A 22,255-nucleotide genomic window follows, 5' to 3' on the forward strand; every position below is an offset into this window, starting at 1 on the left:
GCAAGCATCCTAGAGCTGTGATGACGCCGTCTCTTGAGAATTTATGCTGGCGCTGTTAGTTAGTTAGTTAGGGTCAGTTTAGGAGGGGAGGGAGAGTGTGAACAAGACTGAGAAAATAAAAGTGAAAAAGCTAACTTTTACAAGTAACAAGTTTACACCTAATCTGTTCGTTTTCAAATAATATTGCATTAGTGCAATGATGTTTTCTGATTGGTACTATTCAGATCATACAATGATTTCTTCAAAATGTCACATATATTTGTCTCTTTCTTTTTTTTTTCCCCGGTGCTGAGTGCTGACACCAGAAGGCGTGAGCTTATTCAGTGCTAGCAGGAGCACGCGGGTGGCCAGTTGCTGTGTGCTATAACAAGCTTGACCTGGCAGTGATGAAAGCACATGTACTGCGCATGGCATGTACGGGGTCCACTGAGAAAAGAAGTGTGTTCATGGCTCACCTTGCAGAGGAACATTCTTTCCTCTGCATGTCCTGGAGTCCTGTGCAGACTGGGAAAGGTCGAGGGGAAAAAAAAAAAAAACGCGGTCACTGATTACAACCGCAAGAAGGTACGCAAATGAATATGAATAATGTTGCATCCATGCCACAATGTTTTCCGAAATGTACTATAAGGTCATAAAATGAATAATTCCAAATATCATATATACCTATGTCTCTGTTTTTTTGTCAGTGTGGCTTCGACATCATGGGCCATAAGGTGCATACTAATTCAGCGTGAGCAGGAACACTCAATAAAATTGAATAAAAAAAAAATCAAGTGACAATGAGATACAAATAAGGCAGATTCGCCAGCGTTTGTGTGTCAGCTTTTATCCATCCAGATCAGACAATTTCCAGTTTGATTGTCTCAAAACACCACTCACATCTACAGTTATTCTCAGTCTCAGATAAAAAGTAACAGTGTCAGATCCCTGGGGGGGCGGTAGTATGTATCGTGATCGTGACTGAGAGAATAAAAGTGAAAAAAAAAAAAAGAGGTAACTTATACAAGTACTATACATTTATAGTGGCTGTTACAGACGCAAATCAAATGTATGTGTTTATTGTATAATATTAACAATAAGAGCAACTCACTACTCAAAACGGTAAATATACGAGGCAGTCAGGATCGAACCGGAGGACTCTTGATTATAAGTCAGCAATTCCTACCGATGCGCCACGGAAGCAATTGTATCATCCTTGAACCTTTTGTGAAAGTGTTTATTTGATCTTTGCACTTCAGGCTTTACACATTATATAGTTTATGTCTACATTTTGTCATTTATTACTAAAATATGAAAAATATTTCTGTTTTAAGGATGTATTTTTTGGTTAAGTTAAATGTACTTTTTTTGTTTAAAGATTACATGCACCTTAGTTTGTATTGTTTAATGTATTTCTTTTTTTATTGTGATGGTCACACTAATATGAAAACATCTGATTATTTTCAAATTCATATGTTTCACTAGTTGTTATTTTAATTGGATTATTATTAATTTTAATCGTGTTAATGCAGAGACATCAGGGTGACATTCACAGGTGGACAGACGTGAGCAGGTGAGGTAAGACATGCACTGGAGCCCAGAACAGGATGTGCAACCACAGGTCGCAGGCTTCAAAACAGTCAAGACATGAAATAATCGTGACTAATCGAAAAAAAATTGAACGATTAGTCAACTACCAAAATAATCATTAGTTGCAGCCCTAGTGTTCATCTTTACATTTGCCCTGACTGATTTATCTAGGTAACACTTCCAAAGCCACCTACAGACAATCCATTCACTCGTCCATTTTCTTACATCACTGTGAATTCCAGAAGCATACTGAAATTTAGATGAGAGATTAGGTACCGGCTATGAAGAATTCTGAATTCAGGAAATGGCCACTCCAGCAGCAGTTTCAGAAAATGTTCCAGAGATAGGCAAGTGACTGAACATAACATCACTAACTACATGTGATGCCTACCATGAAAATAACAAAGTGCAAATTTAATACCCTACAGTTCCTAACCCCAAACATTACCTATCAGATCTGCCAAATCACCAATCATATTACTAATTGCCGATTCACAAAGAATAACATCTTTGGAAGTAGGGTGAAACTCGAATACCCATAGCAGAAATCACATGAATGCGGGGAATCCGTTATATTACCATCAGGATAATGACATTGGGGATGGAAACTGATCCATGTTCCCAGAAATGACAGACAACATTGACAACCTCTGTGACACAGAAGGTAAAATTAAAACAATAAAAATAAATGGGGAAAACAATTTTGATTTGCTCATTTACCTTAGACAACAATTATGACTAACAATTGGTAGTGGTAGTGTTGATGCCTTGCAGTAAGGAGACCAGGGTTTGTGTCCTGGGTCCTCCCTGCATGGAATTTGTATGTTTTGCCCATGTCTGTGTGGGTTTCCTCCGACAGTCCAAAGACATGCAATTTAGGTGGATGGGGGATGCTAAATTGGCCCTAATGCAGCGGTTCTCAAACTGTGGGGCGCGCCCCCCAAAGTAACAAGAAAGGGGGCGCAAATGTTGCCATATTTGGCGTAATTTCGCTATTCGTAGGAAAATTTTTAACTTGTAGCGGTGTACTGGCAGCAAAAAATATAGGAATAAATTTTGTTAGGGTTTCAAAAAAAACGTTAGGGGGGCGCAATTAAAATGGTTATGAAAACTCAGGTCGCAAATACTTAAAGGTTGAGAAATGCTGCCCTAGTGTATGGATGGGATGTGTGGGTGTGTATGTGTTCACACTGCAATTGACTGGCGCTCTTTCCAGGGTTTACTCCTGCCTTGCACCCTATGGCAGCTGACATAGGCTACAGCACCCTCCTATGACACTGTTCAGGACAAAGCTGTTTAGAAAATGACTGAATTATTTCTCATTTGTTACATGCTCTTTCTGGGTCATCCAGGTTCAATTTTTATTAACAAAACGACAACCACTATTTGTTGTTTTGTCTTACAACCAGCCGCCACCTGTAAATATTCTGAATACTGCACTACTTTAGAATGCCACCACTGCACCAAACTAACAGGTTTATCCCTACTATCTCCCATCTCATTTACTTAATAAAATGAGCTCCTTCCCAGTCAATCTTAATGGTGATCTCATCAGACCTGCCTCTACTGCAAAGAATCTTGGTGTCATTTTTGATTCCTCCCACATAAGTCACATTAAGAAACATTCTTACTTTCACCTCCGTAACATATCCCGTGTTTGCTCCTTCCTCTCCTTTTCTAATGCTGAGAAAAGCACTTTGAGCTACTTTTTTGTATGAAAATCTGCTATATAAATAAATGTTGTTGTTGTCCATGCTTTTATCACATCCCGCATCAATTATTGTAATTCCCTACTGGCAGGTGCCCCTTCTAATCTTATATCACAGCTCCAGCTTATTCAAAACTCAGCTGCAAGAGTCCTTACTCGAACCAGCAACAGTGAGCACATCACACCCATCCTGCTTCGCCTTCACTGGCTCCCTGTGGTCTTACAGAATTGAATATACAATTCTACTAATAACCTACAAAGCCTTAAACGACCTTGCGCCAAACTACATCAGTGACCTTCTCCATCACTATGTGCCTGTCCGCCCACTAAGGTCCTCTGATACTGGCAATCTAGTTGTGCCCCACACTAATCTACACTCCATGGGTGACAGGGCCTTCAGCTGTATAGCGCCCAGACTCTGGAATGACCTACCGAAATTAATTAGATCAGCTGACTCCATGAATTCTTTTAAAAAACAACTCAAAACTCATCTGTTCAGGAAGGCTTTTAGCTCTACTTGACTTTATTACCCCTCTCTCAGTTTACCTCTCTGTCAAGATGCTCATGTAACCTCTGTGTGTGTGCTAGACCATCAATTATGTTGTCTGTTAGGCTTTTTCTCTGAATTTACTATCTTACTCTTCTTTATTTATTAATTTGGCTTAGTACAATGCTATATACTGTATACCCTGCCGTTCTTTCTTAAACTCTGTGAAGTGCCTTGAGCATGGGAAAGGTGCTATATAAATAAAATGTATTATTATTTATTATTATTATCCCTAGTCTCATAAGAAAAATTAAAATTAGACTTACATAGGTGAGCTTGCAGACTGCATTGGCCTTCACAGCAATGTTGTCCTGCTTCAGTTCCTGCTTGATTTCATCAATGCATGTTGAAATGTACTTGGCCTAAAAAACAGAAAATTGAATTTAAGTCCGTGGTTCTGTAGGTGAGGGGGGAAAAAAACAAAAAAAACTCAAGTTGGTATTTGCTTTGTGCCAATCGGATCGTGTCCATCCCAATGTATTTCAAAACCACCCAACTATTTTTAATCCATGCAAGAAGCATGGAAGTCAAAGCCAGCCTGACAGCATTGTTGTCAAGTCCTAAACAAACCCTGGATTAGGCACCACTCCATTGAAGAGTAAAGCCATGATCAGTCACTCAGTTAGCTAACATGCAAATGCATGGGAAGAAACACAAAAAACCTGCAGAGGAAAGAAAAAAAAAAGAAAAAAAAACACAACTCGTAGTGATAGTAAGACCAAGCAAATGCCAAAAAGACATTGTGCTGGTTTGAATGCTAACCCATGAACTCAGACATGTTAAGTAACACTGCTGTCCACTATGCTATGTATGCCAAGAGCAAGCAGTAATCCTTTGTATTTGTAAATGGTGTAATTCATCGATACACTATACTAAGCAATTAAGAAGGTTAAAACATTTAAGAAATAATTCAAGGGAGACTTAGGTTTTCAACAGGATCACAGTGAAGTATTACAATAATTGCAGGAACAGCAGTTTCAAAAATTCTATATTTCAGTAAAAACTGAGACTAGGAGGAGCCAATCTTCACTCACAAAGTGCTTTATTATACACTATGGACAACCGTGCATCATGAACATTTTTATATACTATGGACAATCATGCAACAGAAACATAACTGACAAATTCTAGAGCTCAATGCACTTGGCAGTCCATTTACGTCAAGCTGAATTTTTGTTTTGGAGACGCCAGCCAAATGGATACTTGAGTACTGAATATCAATTTATACAACAAAGTGAGGGCAGCTGGCAAATCAGCAAAACATACCTACAGTCTGAGAACATTAAAGTCATCAAACTACAACAGACAAAAGTCTATTAAATACAGCCAATAAAATGGCATGATGTGAAGATAGAGTTCCCTTATGCGGTCTTAAGCGGAAAGCCTGAAAATTTAAAAAAGTAAACAAATAGCAATATATCTTGGAAAAAAAAGAAAAATAATATCAATTCAGAGACATATTTTTAGAACTCTCCTCACAATAATCACTAATCAAAATGCCATTTTCCAGGTTTCACCAGGTTAGCTGGTTGTCCCTCAAATCGTTTCTCTCAGTTTTCCATGTTCCTAAGCATTCTTTTCCACAAGACCATTTATTTTAATACTAGGGGGCTCCGCCCCCAGCTCGCTTCGCTCGCCAACCCCTGGTGTTGGGAATGACAAAGAGCGTGATGTATGAATGAGATATAGAATAGTGTGACGGTGTAGATGATGCAAATAGAAAGCAAACAATAAAGTGTGTGGCACAGTGTAAAGGTTTATTTGAAAATTTCTTTGTACATGCCGTTTAAGTGTAAAAGGTAATTCCAGCTCAGAACTTGTAAGGTCAATGAAGATGGTTATTGTTGTGATCAGAGTCAAGTTTGTCAGAGCTTAGAAAGAGTTGTGTCTCTCCAGGAAGTAATGGAATGACTTGGGTATTTATGTTTTCCACATTAATATTTTTTGGACATAATATAGTGCGTTGTGTTAAAAGGGGCATTTGGTCTAATGAGATTGCTGTTCCAAATCTCTCTGTAACTAAGTCGTCGCAGATAAAGGCTTGAGGAATTGTAATAATATGTGGCTGAAGTCCATCTGTATTGGTGAGTGTACCATCTCTCAGTTGTAATGAGCAATTGTTATGATCTGGTTCTGGACATCGTATCTTTTTTACTAACTGTATCTTTTGAAAGCAATGCCAATTGTCTGCATATTTTAAGGTGCACTGAACAATAGCTGAGTGCATGGCATCTGGAAGAATAGCTAATCACTGTCTAAAATCTCCTCCTCATAAAAGTACCTTTCCTCCAAATCGAATATTATTATTCATAAACGTTTGTAGAAGTTTATGAATGGTGTTGAGTAAGTGACTTCATGCCATTGTACATTCATCAATAAACAACATTTTTTCAAGACGGATGTCACGTGCAGTGCCACCGTTAATGTTCATAGTGGATACCGATTTGTAGGATCTAATGCAGTTGATAAAGATTTCACTTTCAGGTACATCGTCAGTTAGAAGCTTCTGTAGATATTCAGTATATGAATGTAAAGAAGGCAGTCTAATTTGACCCTTTTGACAACAACGTGTAAATGTATTACTTGTATTGCCAGTTGTTTCTTCAGGGAAGTGAACTGAATGACAATGATTGCAAATAACATTCATTAATCCGAATGAATTTTCCTGGTGTATGTTTTGCTTGTGCCGTTTGAGAGGCGCGTTGTTGCATGTGTAGTATTTGGGACGTGTTGTTTTGGAGCTGTAATCGATTTGCCTGTGCTGTGTGAGAAGCCCGTTGTAGCCTTCCTTGCCGTTAACGTATGTCTGAGACGGGAGGTGTTTCGTTTTGAATCCGTGCCTGTTGCGATGCAGCACTTTGATTGATAGATTGTGTCATGTGGATCTAGGATGTAGATTTGTGCATATTTGCGTTGTTGATTTGTTTCAGGGTGCACTGTTCCAATGCGATGCAGTATTTGTGCACATATGGGAAAGCAGTATGGGCCATTGCCTTTTGGTGGCCTGATATTTACTCCGGTAGATGCAAAAGCAAATGAACTATTGTAGCATCTAATGCAGTTCATAAAGTTTTTACTTTTAGGTACATCGTTAGTTAGAAGCTTTAGTTGAGCTTTGCGTTTTTGGAGTCGAGACATTTTTTCTTTTAGAAATATGGATAAGTAATAAGGAGTATTGCACTCTCTGTTAATATGGATCCTTTTCTGCGGTTGAACGGTTAATAGTGCCTTATTGTAATGAGATCCACCTATGCTGCATAGCCGTCTATTTTGTTGTTTCTTTCGTGTTCGTGTGTTTGTTCCTGTTATCCTTTCCTTTTCGTTTTGTACCCGTGACCGTGTATTCATGACTTGTTTCTTTTTCAGCATGCGAAATATGGATAAGTAATAAGGAGGATCGCAGTCACTGTTAATATGTTTCTTTTTCTGCAGTTGAACGGTTAATAGTGCTTTATTGTAAGGAGATCCACCTATGCTGACACCTATGCTGTCTAGTGTGAAGGTGTTGACGTTCACTTTAGAATATGTGGCTTTGGGTGTCACTTCTTATGGATGTGTGTGTGTGGGGGGGGGGGGGTTATGGGGGGTTGAGGATTGTTGTTGCGCGAGCGTCTTCTTTCTTTTTGAGTTCCTGTGTCTTGTTGAATCCCCCTCTTTGTGTGTGTCCCGTCCCTTGCTTGTAGGGTCTGTGGGGTGGTTTTGTGTTCTTTTTTTTGTGTTCCATGGGCTTGTTGAATCCCCCTCTTGGTGTGTGTCCCGTCCGGTGCCTGTAGGGTGGGGGGGTGCCTTGCTGTTGTGCGCGAGCCTCTTTTTTTTTTTTTTTTTTGGGTCTAGTTTCGTGTGCAATGTGTTTCTTGCTTTGCCTGCATTTGACTACTTTTTTATGTGCCTTTTCCTTTTTTCGGTGCTCGTTGCGCCTCATTTCTCCTTTTTTCTCTTTTTTCTGTGCTCACTCCTTTTTTCTGTGGTCTTGTCCGCCTCTCGCGGCCCCTCATCCGCCTCTCGCGGCCTCTTTTGTCCCCCTCTCGCGGCTCCTCATCCGCCTCTCGCGGACTCTTTTTTCGCCTGCGCAGTACATCTTTTTGCGGCTACGGCCCATGGCTGGATGTCCCTGCGTCCATCCGGTTTAGCATCGCGGCCCCTCATCCGCCTCTCGCGGCCTCTTTTGTCCCCCTCTTGCGGCTCCTCATCCGCCTCTCGCGGACTCTTTTTGCGCCTGCGCAGTAAGTCTTTTTGCGGCTACGGCCCATGGCCGGATGTCCCTGCGTCCATCCGGTTTAGCATTCTCGGTTAGTAATATGGATCATCAGACACCTGGGTCTTTAATGTCTCCTGCCGCTTCACCTCCAGTCTTAACCTTATTCTTTTCTGCATTTACCATGTGGCTTTTTACTTCCAAACTAGCTTTTCAGTATCTTCTCCTTCATCTCCACTTCACGATTTGCAGGCAATACAACTCAAGTGGCTTTATTGTCATACCATCCATACACAGTACTGCAGCATACAGTGAAATGAAACAATGTTACTCAGGACCACAGGGCAACATACATATAAATACAGGTCAACTGCAGCAGAAGAAAAGTACTATACTATGAATTGATAAATCAATAAATAATAGATATATGAAAATATACTAATAATTTGAAATAGATAGTAATAAATAAATAACCCTAACCCAACTAATAATAAAAAACAACAGTAGGAAAAAGTATAACAAATATACTGCATATAAATAAGCTATTAGGAGCAGAACTGAGGGCAGGACGTGCAGCGCAGAGTTCAAAGTCCAGACAGCCAAGGGGTAGAAGCTGTTGTAGAACCTTGTAGAACTGGATCGGATGCTACAGTGCTTTCTGCCAGATGGAAGTGAGCTAAGAGACTGCAGGAGGGGTGGGTGTTTGCAGTCCTAGACAATGCTATAGGCTTTACAGATATGAGATCACTGGCATATAGAGCACCCATTGCAAACCTTCTAATCATTACCTTCATCATAAAAAGAAAGGGGATCAGAATGGACCCCTGATCTAGCCCCACATTCACCTCAAAGCTTTCACAATTTCATTTTGCTGTTCTGCCCACCGTTTGTGCTTCTTCATACATTAAAATCCCTGTAATATGCCCCTCAATATCTGCAGGAAATAACATTCCCAAGATGGATGAAAGGGTCAGCAAAATAATCAGTTACCAACCGATTAAGTTTTTCATTAGAAATTGCTGGCACATTGGCACATTGTCAAGAAAATACTGAAAACAACCCAGATCTGTTGTTCAGTAGACACTCAGGTGAGTGCCAAGACCTCTCAGCACAGGTTTCTGAAACTTAAAGATCAAACAGTTTAAAATTCACACACTTCACTATTTTCTGTAACATTTGACAAAGGAGAGAGGCATGTAAATGGCTTTATACAGCACTATGTGAATATGTTGTTCATAAAGGTGCTAATATATAATGTGAATGATGTACGTAATTCTTTAGCCTCCTTTTAACAAAGAATAAATGGCAAGGAGACCAAGCTTTGGTATTAAACCAAAGAACGCAAGGGACAACTCAACATACTGCAGAGGATACTCAAAGTATAAAATAACCTTAGCAAAACAACAAACCTGCTTTTCATCTGAGCCACACTAGGCAGGTCCTGAACTAGTCTAACAGGGGATATGGCTTACATTCTTTTCCTCCAGTACCAGCACAGTACACTTCTTTCTTCACCTCCATATATTTGACTCTGTTCCTCTAATAAATTGACCCACTGTTTCTCATTTCATGCCCCATTTCAAGTTTGTTGACCACATGACTGGAAATGGCATAAGATAAACCCCCCCCAAGATGCAACTGGGTTAATGGGCACTCCCCTATTGTAGCACCAAGCTGGACTTCTACAGAGTGATGTGTGGTGTCCCTGTAACTTCAGGTCTACTACTGGCACTAATGAGCCAGGACAACATGACAGCCCCTCAGGTGCCAGCATCTAATAAACAAAGTGGTCCAACAAGAATACAGTATATCTAAGACTCTGTGACATCTAGCATTTTGGGAGGGACAGTTTTTTTTCTCTCAGGTGTCTTGATCAACTGACCTGAACCAAGGACCCCAACTATCTGATAGCTGGAACCCTTTGCTAACCATCTACTGCAGGAGTCTCTGGATATTTCACTGGTAGGGTAATTCACATTTTCCTTACCAGTGTAAAATTCCCCAAACTTGACATGACTTCTGCCTTGCCAATCCCAACTTGGCACACCCTTAAAATATGCAAAGTGCTTTGTGATTATCAGCACACGGGCATTAGCTAGTTGTGAAAAAACATTATAAAATGACTGTTTTACTTTGCAAGGGGCTTTGTGATAATTCACATAATGCAAGGTGCCAGAGGAGCCATATAAATTTAAGGACTGGGCTAAGCACTTTGGTGTTGTATACAAAAGAAACTTTATAATGAATTAGTGGTTACTTTAAGTATTTTTGATAAGCACTTTTTACCTAACTTGTTTATTTTGCAAAATACACTTGCATAGTTTTCCACACTACAAAAGGAATTCTAACTATAGACTGGCTGATTTTGTCTGCAAGTAGCTGGGTGGCACAGTGATTAGTGTTGTTTTTTAACAGCTACAGAGTCCTTGGTTCAAACCTCAGGCACAAGGGTAAGACTGGCACATTCTTCCTATATCCTCCTGGGTTTCCGTTCAACATGCCAAAGACTGGTACAAGCAGTAGGACAAGTATTGGGACAATGAGGTGATATTGATTATTTCTGTTATACATTAATGAAATATGCATTCCATGTAAAAAGAAGAATATGAAACTAAAGCACAAAATGTCAGCTTTTATTTCTGGACAATCTTTTACATGTAACCCAAATAATATCTTAATAAAATGACATTTTTCATGTTAAGTCACCCAATTCCAGTTGAGAAGAAGTATTGGGATAAATAAATGACAAGTGATTCTAATTACTCAGATGGTCTCATTCCCTTAATTATCAACCTATAAAAGACCTCAGTGTGTGTAGGGTTGATTGTAGTCATTGGAGTTTGCATCTGGGGTCTGGTGTTGACATTAAAGGTAAAAAACACCATGAATTAAATTGCTAACTCTTAATTGGTCTGGTTTGAACAAGCGTGAGGATGTGTGACACGAAGTCCAGGTTTGTTTCTCCAATTTGCACCCAATGCTGCAAAATAAGAATCAGCTCCTAGCAACACTGCATTGGGTAAGTGTGTTAGAAAATGAATGATGGATAAATGTTTTTCTTGTGGTTTTGCAAGATGTCCATACTGTAGGATTATAAAAAAAAAAACCAACATCTGAGGCTAACAAATCAAACGACATACTGAGGAATTCCACTGGTAGCTCACCTACACCACTAGCACTCCAACTTGAATTTCCTTAGTAGTTTGGTGAAGATTATATACAACATGAATTATCAAAGCTTTCAAAACAATCTCCCCACCTCCACAATTTACTGCTACAGTGTGACATGTGTTCCGGCTGCTTATGAATATTTTAGAAACACTGGACAAAATGTCATTGTATCTGAGAAGGAAAGATCAAGTTTCTCTCACAGTCAGCATTCAGTGTCATCCCTGAACCAAAAAGCTTCAACCTAGCAGGGAAATGAAGCATGGCCCCCTTCCTAGGAGGTGATAATGGTCCCTGTTCAGTTACTAAAGGCGGTGTGCCAAGATGCACGAGGTACAACCATCTCCTCCACCAACACCACATGGAGGAACAAGGACCACATGCAAATAATCATGTGCCTAACCACTTCAACTTTCACCAGTCACCACAAAGTTGTGCCAATCTGGCCAGAAGACAGGGATCTGTAGATCAAGTTTGGTTTCTAACATGATGGCAACACAAGAGTTAATAACTCGTTTCTTGTAGAGGTAAAGAAATAAGAATCAAAGTCAGAATCTCTTACAAGGCAACTTAAGTGTCTTTGGCTTTGTGTTTAGAATAACACAAAGCACAGAAGCAACATATGCAGTTTGTTTTAAGCTACTGTGTTCACGAGCTAGAACCTCCTCTGACAACAGCATTTGACAGTCCACTAGAATAGGCGTATCAGACAGATTTTCGGTTAGACAGTATCAGAATTTTTATCAACTGACCTCAGACAATCTACAAATTGTCTTTACCACAACTATTTTGATTTTTAGTAGGCCTAGTGGGCACATTTTGCCATTGATGCTGTGTTCATTAATCTGTTCATAAGTTTTTTGTCAGATAAAACACATTGGGCTGTGTGGTACATTGTCACACCAAGAAGCTCCCATAGCAGCTTTGTTCTTGGGGTAACTAATGAGCCAGCTTGTGTTCAACTATAATGGAAGCATTTGTACAAGTTGCTGTTTAAGGGAAAACAAACATAGTGAAAGGCTCTGCCCACCCAGGGACATCTGCTACTCAACCCGCATACAGGGTGCTGCAGTGCCTCTCTGGACCCATCACACCAGCACAAAGAATAAATAAATAAATAAGTGTAACCTGCACCTGCATCAGGGCACTCATTTCAATGTGAGATCCACCACAAATTGAAAAATTAAGCAGGCAACCTTTAAGCCATGATAGGGACACTGCTTCTTCTTTACAATCACCTAGCTTATTTATCTTCACTCACCATGGCAGTTTTGAATTCCACATCTGAACTGCAACAAAGCATACAGTAGTTCAGGTTCTAAAAACCCAGGAGTTTTAAACACTTTGGCATGGCTACTATATAATTGGTACAGCAAGGCCAATTAATTTGTTTTTGATGTGCACAAAAGACATTTGTGTATGACATCAAAAGATGAATTTGAGAAGAGAGATCAGAGTTTCAGTTTTAATTCCCTGGTATTTACATCTCGATATGTTCAACCTCATAGACCAGCTCACATTTTGTAATATAACACCCAGCTTTTCAAGTGAATAAAAATATTGCAACAAAATGTTTTCAACCAAATTACTCAAAAATACTTCCTATTTGATTGTATATCACTGGCTCACAATAATCGTGTTAAGCCGATGACCCATAGAATCCACCAGATTTCTTGTTTTTTGAATTGGTTATGCCTTTCCAAGCTTTTAGCACATCATCTTTTAGGTTTTGTCTGAGTTGTGGGGTTTCTTCCTTCACTATTCCCTTCAGGAGGAGAAATGCATGTTCAATTGGGTTAACACCTGATGATTGACTTGGCCAGTCCAGAATTTTCCATTATTTTCACCTGATGCAGTCCTTTGTTGTGGTAGCACTGTGTTTTGGATCATTGTCTTGATGTATAATAAAATTCCTCCTGATTAGTTTGGATTTATTTCTCCATAAATTGCCAGACAATATGTTTCTGTAGACTTCGGAGTTTATTCTGCTACTACCATCATGAGTTACATCAACTAAAATGATTGAGCCTGATTCAGAAGCAGAGATGCAAGCCCATGCCATGACACAATCTTCACTGTGCTTCACAGATGAAAGAAATGGCCTAATATTTTGTAAAAAAACAAATCTTTTGAAAGATTCTCTGAAAAGAGAAATCTACAATATGAAAATAATTTGACAAAGTGAAAACACTAATGGATAGTAAAATTAAATAACACGTTCTATTGTTAGCAAGGATTGGCTTCAAATTAAGCAGCTGGACAGATGCAAAAACATGCAGTCACTGCAACCTTCCAGGACCAAACATGCAAACCCCTCTACTAGGGTGAAAAATTTTATACTTGTGCTGTTCCTTCCTGCTCTGTTACACCTGTACAGTGTTTTCCTGCTCCACTCCTGTTCACTTGATCGCCCCATTTCTTACTTTCATTTAAATCTTCTACAAATTCAGTCTCTCTCTAGTCCAAAGTTAATCAGTCACAACATTATTAACAATTTATATTCACTTTGATGTCAGTCTGGAGAGTAGACGCAAGTGGCATGTGCCGATTTTGATGAATAACACTTGTCAGTCTACCTTCTATTATGCCATCTTCTTAGCTGGGAGGTTGTTATGGTTCACTGGCTGTAAACATGAGCTTTGAATTGGAAATGCAGCAACAATGGAGTCAAATTTAAATGTTCTTCACAAAGAAATGTAATACTGGTAATGTGGACTTATGCTAATAAGTGACTGTTGGCTGTAAGAGGGCCACTGTGTATTTGACCTGAGCAAAACAGTGCTTACTCTGACTTGTGTGAAACAAGCCAAGAAGTCCAAGGCATTCTCTACAGATCTCTGCAAACAAACTGTGATAAGTTGAATACAAAACCATTTCTAAAGCTTTCAGTGTTCCCATGAACACAGTGGCCTCAACAGTTATGAAATTAGACTCTTCCTAGAGTCGGCCATCTGGCCAATGTGAGTAGCTGAGCAAGAAGGGCGTTGGTAATAGAGGAGAACAAGAACCCAATGGTCACTCTAATAGAGCTTCAGTAGTCCTCTGCTGAGATGGAAGAAGATGATGGAAGGACAACCATCTCAGCAGCACTGCATCAATTGGATATTTATGGCAGAGTAGTTAGACAGAAGCCATTCTTGACTAGAAGGCATACGACACTTTAAAGGACTCGGAGCATGAGAAAGATGATTCTGTGTCTCTGGTCTAACAAGACAAAAACTCAGCTCTTTAGGTAGAACTCCAAACAAGTTGACTAGTGTAGACCACGCACTGCTTAAAACCATTGCAATGGTGAAGCATGGTGGTGGCAATACCATGCTATACGGATGCTTCTCAGTGGCAGCAACAGGGAGAATGCTCAGAATTGAGGAAAGGATGAATGTAGCAAAATACAGAAAGGTCCTTTAAGAAGACCTGTTCCATAATGCATGCAACCTCAGACTGGAGTGACAGTTCACCTTTCAGCATAACAATGACCAAATACATACAGCCAACAGAACACCAGTGTGGCTTCTGAACAAGTCTCTTAACTAACCATGAGTGGCCCAGCCAAGGCTCAGACTTAAACACCATTGAAAATGTGTCTCAACCCACTTTATCCTATGTAAGTGTCCCATACAAGGGAGTTGAATTGAGTGTGATCATCAGAGCGAGGGAACTGGAAGTGGTGACCCAATTGTACCCTTCAACCATTATAAACAATAGCAACTTATAACCCACCTGTAGCAGTAGTTGAGAAACACTGCCATAAAACATCTGTGGAGAGACCTGAAGATGACAGTACACAGACACTTCCATCCAGTCTAACAGAGCTTGAGAGGACCTCCCAGGAAGAATGGAATAAACTGCCCAAATCCAGATATGCAAAGCTTGTAGTGGCTTACCCAAGAAGACTCGAAGCTGCAACTGATGCCAAAGAGGCTTCAACAAAGTACTGAATTAAGAATTTGAATACTGAATGAGAATGAGAGATTTTGGTTTTTGATTTTTAATAAATTTCCAAATTTTTCTGTTAACATGTTTTCTCTTTGTCATTATGGGGTATTTAGTACATATTGATGGACAAAAATGGCAAATTAAATCAGCAACACAAGAAGGTCTGATGAATACTTTCTAAATCCACTGTATACTATATTTTATATCACTGGTGTGCAGAGGCTACAGGTTTTAGTTCTAACCATCTTCTTTAGTGACCAGTTTTTGCTGCTAATTAAACTTCTTTTGCCTTAGTGTTAATTAACTCGACTCAGACCCCTTACTTGTTTCTTTTTCCTTAATTAGCAGCCAAACATTAAAGAGACACAAAACATGCCACCACATGACCAGCTCACCTGTGCCCATTACACAATATCTAAAAATAAAGGTAGTGGTCTCGGTAAGGTTGATCTCTCAGGACACCAAAACATTTTGATTATGTTCTTAGAAAAAACAGAAAAATCAACAGTTTTGGAAATGTCTGCTGTGGCAGAAAGAGAGCAGCAACAAGCCATTCAATTAAATTACGGGTTTAATTAACAGCAAGAATCAGCTTCTCATTAAGAGATTGGTTGGAGTTTGAAGCCCCATTTTAGCAGGTCGCCTCTTGGTTCATTTCATGTCTCATTTCTGTTTGGCTGCCATTTAATGATGAAAAGAATCAATTCAGAGCACTGAATCCTTAAAAACAGGGCCCTCATAATGAAGGGAAAAGGAGTTAATTAGCAGTGAAAACTGGTCACTGATTAGGAAAAGGGTGAGAATGAAAACCTGTAGCCACTGCGGCTCTCCAGGCCCGGGGGGTATTTTCCATACGTCGCTTAAATCATCCGAGATCAGGTGCCTCATCTTGGATAAGTTAATGCCGGTGACACTCATTCGGGATAGGTCGGTTTTTCAAAACGCAGCCGTGTATTAGATTAGTCGAGCTGGATCTAATCATACGAGATGAATGCGCACGCCCACGCTGAGTGAAAAGCCCATATATATTGAGTCTAGAAAACATGATCAGCAAGTCTTTGATAGGCTGTAACAAAATGACGAAAGAACGGGCGCATTTTTTTTTTTCACACATGCGGCGCAAGACCTTTTATTCGAAGGATATGAAGAATTTCAAGATTTAATATGCACAAGGGGTAACACTGCAAAAGCAGCCCAGACCAGAAAAGACGGCTGGCAAAAAGTGGCCGACAAATTAAACGCTAAGTAGTGTGCATTGTACTTACTGAATGCAGCGTTTCATTTCCTATGTGTCAGATTAATTATTATTTAATATGTCATAATTTCAGATCAAACGTGAGCACAAAGAGAACACGGGAACAGGTTAAAGTGAAGTACAAGAATATACTTCAAACTGGTAAATATTGGTATATAACTATTTAAAGAATTGTTGACATAAAGAATCATATATAATATAAAAAAACATTAATTTTAAAGCTAATAAGGAGGCAGACAAGCAAAAAACAGGTGGAGGTCCACGCGGTCCAGACCTAACCCCTGCAGAAGAGTTGGCTCTCCAGCAAAATGCCCATCGCCCTGTTTCTGAGGGCATTCCAGGGGGAAGCTCCTCCTCAGAACCAGTGGCAGGATGCAGTGGTCACTTCATTTCAGGTAAAGGATGGTCATTACATATATTTGTCCTCCATGTGTGTCATAGGTATGTTCCATATAGCCCTCTATTTTTGTTGGGTCAGTTGCAGGGAATGTCATATCCCTTAAACCTGTGTCTGACCAACGAGATATTGACGAAGGTCAAATATTTGATGAAGACACTGTGTCTGATTATTCATCACGAGAAGAGGTACATTTTCCAAATAATGTTTGATCAAACTCCACTCTGATCAGTCCCATGTGCCCCAATCACATTTGGAAATCCTGGTAATGAGAATGTTAGGCTGATTGTGAGATTCTTTATGGAACTGTGGGTGTTTTAGCTTGTGTATTACCTACATGCAATGGCATGATACGCCTCTTTTATTGTCTGCACACACAGGTGTCCAGGAAATACAATGAAAACCCGAAGGAAATGTTTCACAGCCAAACAGACTTTACGAATTGCCTGGCAAACTGCACTTTTCGATAGATGTTCCGCATCGCCTACAGTATATAAAAAAGTGCCGCTTGCAAGAAACCTCAAAGCAATGCATACGGTCTGTGTGGTTGTGAGAGCCCGACTTCGCCGAGTTTGACTTCGAATATACGGAGCTAATAAATCTTTGAGGTACAATATTCCCCCTCGGCTAAAGCGGTATCTTTCGTACAGAATTTCCTCTGGGAGCAATAAAGTATCTTGTCGATCGCGCAAAACCCTCTCTATATGAAATTCTCTTCGTATAATTTGCGCACCACTATCAAATGGTCACTCATTCATGAACGGCGAAGCCATGACTGGATGACTTCCACGCACCGTCACTGATCACGTGTGTAAACTAATCCTTGTTTACGTAGAACAAACCTGCTCCAAGCAGGTTTACGGATTAGGATGTGTTGCTATGACAACACTTCCTGCAAGAGTTTCGAAAAACCGACAGATCCAGGATCAGGCCAAATCGTCAACAATTACATCCGGCTAAACGACTAATCCACGTACAAAAAATACCCCCCTGGAGTTCAACACCCCTGTTTTATATGGACACCAAAAAACAAGTAAAAGCCAAAAATGATATGTAAAAGGACATTTTCCACAATATGTACCCAATACAACTCAGTATACATGCAGAGCACATACAGGTGAGTCAACAGTGTTTAATAGTAAGCTAAGTAAACTTCAATAAGCTTTAAGTTGATTACCTCATGCCACGCTCAACATACAAACCTATTTAACTTACATATGCATATTCTCTAACTTAAAAAATATACTCATCTTTATTCCTTAACTGCAGAAGTCCTTTAACAATAAGTATTAATACAATATGTTTATTAAATGAATATAGTAGTTCCACTATTACCACATTTAGACCCAACATCTGTTATTTACAAGCAAACAACTTTTTACATATTTGCTGGTGGGTTTTCCTGAAGCAATGAACCTTTAAGAACACTCTAGTAATCTGCTTCTTGTTTTCTGTTGTGAAGACAAATATAAAGAGATGCCAATTTACCCACAATTCTGTTAGAGCATGAAACAAAAGGATTCAAGGTGACAGAATGGACTTACACATTATTAACAATCCAAGCAGTAAATATTAAAATGTTTTGGGGTATCGACACGAGTCACAGTAAGCATTATAAGGAATCCATATCTAAACTGTCCCATTGCATTCCAGAAAAAAAGACAGCAGTAGGCATGGGGGGAAAAAAACAGCATGAATGGTAATTATCTTCAGTACCATGCAAGCTATATGAAGTACATTTTATTTGGCAGTGAAAAAAATCAGAGCAGCAAGTTGGCAATGATGCACTGTTGTGGTGTCCATATGCTTGTTAATATGTTCTCTAAATCCCAAAATACAGACAACATCAACTACTTTGCATTAATTTAAGGGCTGAAAATTGCTATTCACACAAGCAGTAACTTATACAAAACTATACCCGGACGCTTAGCCATCAGTGTCTGGTTCAACCTCCAAATTCAAAATCGAATATTTGGCTACATATGGTGTATTTTGTCTTGTGCTGTCTTTGTGCAACCACCAGGCATATTATATTATATTATATTATAATATATATATATAACCCAGCCACAGGGGATGCACAAACCAGTGTGTTTCTTCATGCCAGTCCCAAACCCGGATAAATGGGGAGGGTTACGTCAGGAAGGGCATCCGGTGTAAAAATTTTGCCAAATCAATATGCGGACAACAATACAAATTTCCATACCGGATCGGTCGAGCCCCGGGTTAACAACGACCGTAACCAGTACTGTTAGCCAACACGGTGCTGGCGGAAATTAGGCCACTGTTGGTCGAAGGAGAAGAAGAAGAGGGGGGAAGACGTGTCCAGAGGCAGGAGGAGAGGAGGAAAGTAAAGAGAGTGGAACTGAGGGTAGGAACTTTGAATGTTGGCAGTATGACTGGTAAGGGGAGAGAGTTAGCAGATATGATGGAGAGAAGAAAGGTTGATATATTGTGCGTGCAAGAGACTAAATGGAAGGGGAGTAAAGCCAGGTGGATTGGAGGTGGATTCAAATTGTTCTATCACTGTGTGGATGGGAGGATAAATGGAGTAGGGGTTATTCTGAAGGAACAGCATGTCAAGAATGTTTTGGAGGTGAAAAGAGTGTGAGGCAGAGTAATGATTATGAAGCTGAAAACTGGAGGTGTGATGATGAATGTTGTTAGTGCATATGCACCATATGCACCGCAAGTTGGGTGTGCAATGGATGAGAAAGAAGATTTCTGGAATGAGTTGGAGGAAGTGATGAACAGTGTACCCAAGGGTCAGAAAGTGGTGATTGGAGCGGATTTCAATGGGCATGTTGGTGAAGGGAACAGTGGAGATGAGGAGGTGATGGGTAGGTATGGTGTCAAGGAGAGGAATGAAGAATGTCTGAGGATAGTGGATTTTGCCAAAAGGATGGACATGGCTGTGGTGAATACGTATTTTAAGAAGAAGGAGGAACATAAGGTTACGTACAAGAGTGGAAGAAGAAGAGTTGATCTAAAGAGATTGAAGACTGCAAAGTGGTGGCAGGGGAAAGTGTAGTTAAGCAGCATAGGATGGTGGTCTATAGGATGACGTTGGAGATCAAGAAGAGGAAGAGAGTGAGGGCAGAGCCAAGGATAAAAAGGTGGAAGTTGAAAAAGGAAGACTGCAAGGTTGAGTTTAGGGAGGAGGTGAAACAGGCACTGGGTGGCAGTGAAGAGTTACCAGACAGCTGGGAAACTACAGCAGATGTAGTAAGGGTGACAGCAAGAAGGGTGCTTGGCATGACATCTGGAAAGAGGAAGGAGGAAAAGGAGACCTGGTGGTGGAATGAGGAAATACAGGAGAGTATACAGAGGAAGAGGATGGCAAAGAAGAAGTGGGATAGTCAGAGAGATGCAGACAATAGACAAGAGTACAAGGAGATAAGGCACAAGGTGAAGAGAGAGGTGGCGAAGGCTAAAGAAAAGGCGTATGATGAATTGTATGAGAGGATGGACACTAAGGAGAGAGAAATGAACCTGTACTGATTGGCTAGACAGAGGGATCAAGCTGGGAAAGATGTGCAGCAGGTTGGGGTGATAAAGGATAAAGATGGAAACGTACTCACAAGCAAGGAGAGTGTGTTGAGCAGATGAATGAAGAGAACGAGAGAGAGAAGAGGTTGGATGATGTGGAGATAGTGAATCAGGAAGTGCAACAGATTAGCAAGGAGGAAGCAAGGACAGCTATGAAAAGGATGAGAAATGGAAAGGCCGTTGGTCCAGAAGACATGCCTATGGAAGCATGGAGGTGTTTAAGAGAGATAGCAGTGGAGTTTTTAACCAGATTGTTTAATGGAATCTTGGAAAGTGAGGATGCCCGAGGAGTGGAGAAGAAGTGTACTGGTGCTGATATTTCAGAATAAGGGGGATGTGCAGGACTGCAGTAACTACAGGGGAATAAAATTAATGAGCCATAGCATGAAGTTATGGGAAAGAGTAGTGGAAGCTAGGTTAAGAAGTGAGGTGATGATTAGTGAGCAGCAGTATGGTTTCATGTCAAGAAAGAGCACCACAGATGCAATGTTTGCTCTGAGAGTGTTGATGGAGAAGTTTAGAGAAGGCCAGAAGGAGTTGCATTGCGTCTTTGTGAACCTAGAGAAGCATATGACAGGGTGCCTAGAGAGGAGCTGTGGTATTGTATGAGGAAGTCGGGAGTGGCAGAGAAGTACATAAGAATTGTACAGGATATGTACGAGGGAAGTGTGACTGTGGTGAAGTCTGCGGTAGGAGTGACAGATGCATTCAAGTTGGAGGTGGGATTACATCAGGGATCGGCTCTGAGCCCTTTCTTATTTGCAGTGGTGAAGGACAGGTTAACAGACAAGATTAGACAGGAGTCCCTGTGTACTATGATGTTTGGTGATGACATTGTGATCTGTAGTGCTAGTAGGGATCAGTTTGAGGAGACCCTGGAGAGGTGCAGATATGCTCTAGAGAGGAGAGGAATGAAGGTCAGTAGGAACAAGACAGAATACATGTGTGTAAATAAGAGGGAGGTCAGTGGAATGGTGAGGATGCAGGGAGTAGAGTTGGCGAAGGTGGATGAGTTTAAATACTTGGGATCAACAGTATAGAGTAATGGGGATTGTGGAAGAGAGGTGAAAAAGAGTGCAGGCAGTGTGGAATGGGTGGAGAAGAGTGTTAGGAGTAATTTATGACAGACGGGTATCAGCAAGAGTGAAAGGGAAGGTCTACAGGATGGTAATGAGACCAGCTATGTTATATGGATTGGAGACGGTGGCACTGAACAGAAAGCAGGAGACAGAGCTGGAGGTAGCAGAGTTAAAGATCCTAAGATTTGCACTGATGAAGATGGATAGGATTAGAAATGAGGACATTAGAGGGTCAGCTCAGATGGGACGGTTGGGAGACACAGTCAGAGAGGTGAGATTGCGTTGGTTTGGACATGTGCAGAAGAGAGATGCTGGGCATATTGGGAGAAGGATGCTAAGGATAGAGCTGCCAGGCAAGAGAAAAAGAGGAAGGCTTAAGCGAAGGTTTATGGATGTGGTGAGAGAGGACACGTAGGTGATGGGTGTAACAGAACGAGATGCAGAGGACAGAAAGATATGGAAGAAGATGATCCGCTGTGGTAACCCCTAACGGGAGCAGCCGAAAGAAGAGGATATACTGTATATATATATATATATATATATATATATATATATATATATATATATATATATATATATACACACATACAGTGATCCCTCGCTATATCGCGCTTCACCTTTCGCGGCTTCACTCCATCGCGGATTTTATATGTAAGCATATTTAAATATATATCGCGGATTTTTCGCTGCTTCGTGGGTTTCTGCAGACAATGGGTCTTTTAATTTCTGGTACATGCTTCCTCAGTTGGTTTGCCCAGTTGATTTCATACAAGGGACGCTATTGGCAGATGGCTGAGAAGCTACCCAACTTACTTTCTCTCTCTCTCTCTCTTGCGCTGACGTAGGGGGGTG

At 40.4% G+C, this 22,255-nt stretch overlaps 1 protein-coding gene across 6 annotated transcripts in view; it reads right to left on the bottom strand.

Annotated features, from left to right (window-relative positions):
• Positions 1-22,255, bottom strand: part of ap3d1 (adaptor related protein complex 3 subunit delta 1) — a 1,136,182-nt gene that overhangs the window by 1,094,622 nt on the left and 19,305 nt on the right. For all 6 annotated transcript variants that reach the window (XR_007936528.1, XM_051935241.1, XM_051935240.1 and 3 more), the window contains exon 2: positions 4,091-4,186. Coding sequence is in view for 5 of the 6 variants with exons in the window: in XM_051935241.1 (XP_051791201.1) it covers positions 4,091-4,186 (96 nt within the window). In the remaining variant the exon portion in view is untranslated. The remainder of the gene's footprint in view (positions 1-4,090; positions 4,187-22,255) is intronic.

The sequence above is a fragment of the Erpetoichthys calabaricus genome, chromosome 12 (assembly GCF_900747795.2).
Source record: "Erpetoichthys calabaricus chromosome 12, fErpCal1.3, whole genome shotgun sequence".
Lineage (NCBI taxonomy): Eukaryota > Metazoa > Chordata > Cladistia > Polypteriformes > Polypteridae > Erpetoichthys > Erpetoichthys calabaricus.